Raw genomic sequence first — 1,768 nt, 5'->3', positions numbered from 1 at the left:
AAAAAAAAAAAAAAAAAGCTTTGCAAGACAGAGTAAAGCACAGAGAGGGATCTTTCATAAAGTTTTCATTTTGGACAAGACCAAAAAATCAGACGCATTGCTGTCAAGTTGATTCTGCCTCATGGCAGCTCTATGTTGCAGAGTACAACTATTGTTTGGGATTCACTTGATTATAATTTTTATGGCAGTAAATTGCCAGGGCTTCCTTCTGTGACACTGAGGATTAGGTTTGAACTCCTAAGCTTTAGGTTAGTAATCGAAGACAGACTGTTTGCACCACACAGGGACTTTCTGTGTTTCATTACTACTTATAAGTCTTTGTAAGTGTACTGGGAATATTGAATTACTTACCAAGTATCACTTTTGGCAGCAAAAATGGAACAGAAGAAAGATTATTAGTGATGATAATCATGGAAACATTTATAAGCAATACAATAGAAAGGAACAAATACCCCCAAACCAAAATGTTACCACTTGGTCATTTCTATTTAAGGAACAACTTATGACTTGAAGTACTTCTTTATAGATGTGTTACAAATCCCCTGGCTATAGTAAAATAAAGATATTTTTGATGTGTGACATGGTTAATTTCCATATGCAAGGGTGTGTATATATGTGTGATCGTAGTTCTGTGATCTCTAAATATCTATTGCTGCATTATGTTTTTGTATCTAGCCTATTTTTATAAGGTCAATTTAACCATAACAAACTATGTCACACTTTGGCCACTTTTCAGATGGAAAAGTTGGAACTGAAATGTTATATAAGCAATGAAAATATTTTCTAATTTATTAATTAAACATAAGCTATGTGTTTTTTGCCTCAATTTACATATGAACTTCATAATAAATTTTTTACTGTTTAAGATTGGATACAGTACCTATTAGAGGCCTCGTATAAAATTTAAAGACAAATCACAAAACAGCAAACTGTGTGCATTTAAGAAGGCTATATAATGCTCAACAGTAAATTCCATATCCACAGACTTCATAAATTATATGTATTTCAGGGATGCATAAGGACATATAATTATCTTTCTCTTAAAAACAAAGATCTGTACTATGTGTTCTTTTATTTGACTTAGCTTCTTAGCAGAATTTGCAGTATTTTTCACAACATACTTTTTGCAATAACAAGAAAAATTCTTTGTGTTGATGCTGTAACACTCCCCTCTCAGTTCAGCCAACACTTACGTAGAAGTATGTTCAGTGTCTACACCCTTATTCTATGCTCCATTCCTATTTTTGGATGTAAATTATCTATGTGTGTAAATGACACATATCGGGGTATTATTATGAACCTAGATGAACACGTTTAAAGAATAACAAATTTGTGGCTGATATTAATGAATATTCACACTTTTGAGTATACACTGGCACTGTAGGATTAATATTAGACTGCAAATCACAAGGTTAGCAGTTCAAACCACAAGTTGCTCCTCAGAAAACCTATACAGGGTCATTATGAGTCAGAAATGGCTTGACAGCATTTAACAACAAACACCACAATGATAAGATGAAAACTATTTTTGTAATTGCAGGAAAAAGTCAATGGCAGAGCCACAGGTAGAAAACATATTTTTATTGTTATGTACGTTTCTAAAAAGGGCCTCTGGCAGCGTTGTTGTTGTTGTTGTCAGGTGCCATCGAGTCGGAACCGACTCATAGTAACCCCATGCACAGCAGAACGAAACAATGTCCGATCCTGGGCCAACCTCACTACCGCTGCCACACTTGAGTCCATCAATGATGCCACCTGGCTGATCCAT

General features: G+C 34.6%; 1 protein-coding gene across 11 annotated transcripts in view; it reads right to left on the bottom strand.

The window, feature by feature from the left end:
- The window catches only part of DTNA (dystrobrevin, alpha), a 523,318-nt gene that overhangs the window by 89,109 nt on the left and 432,441 nt on the right, over positions 1-1,768 (bottom strand). For 5 of the 11 annotated variants that reach the window (XM_006835061.1, XM_006835054.1, XM_006835057.1 and 2 more), the window contains one exon: positions 352-360. The exons of the other annotated variants lie outside the window; for them this stretch is intronic. In XM_006835061.1, coding sequence (XP_006835124.1) covers positions 352-360 — 9 coding nt within the window. The remainder of the gene's footprint in view (positions 1-351; positions 361-1,768) is intronic. 11 annotated transcript variants of the gene reach the window in all.

Source organism: Chrysochloris asiatica, unplaced genomic scaffold (genome assembly GCF_000296735.1).
Source record: "Chrysochloris asiatica unplaced genomic scaffold, ChrAsi1.0 scaffold00015, whole genome shotgun sequence".
NCBI classification, from domain to species: domain Eukaryota; kingdom Metazoa; phylum Chordata; class Mammalia; order Afrosoricida; family Chrysochloridae; genus Chrysochloris; species Chrysochloris asiatica.
Note: the sequence above shows the minus strand (reverse complement) of the source record. Positions and strands in the feature narration are given on the sequence as shown.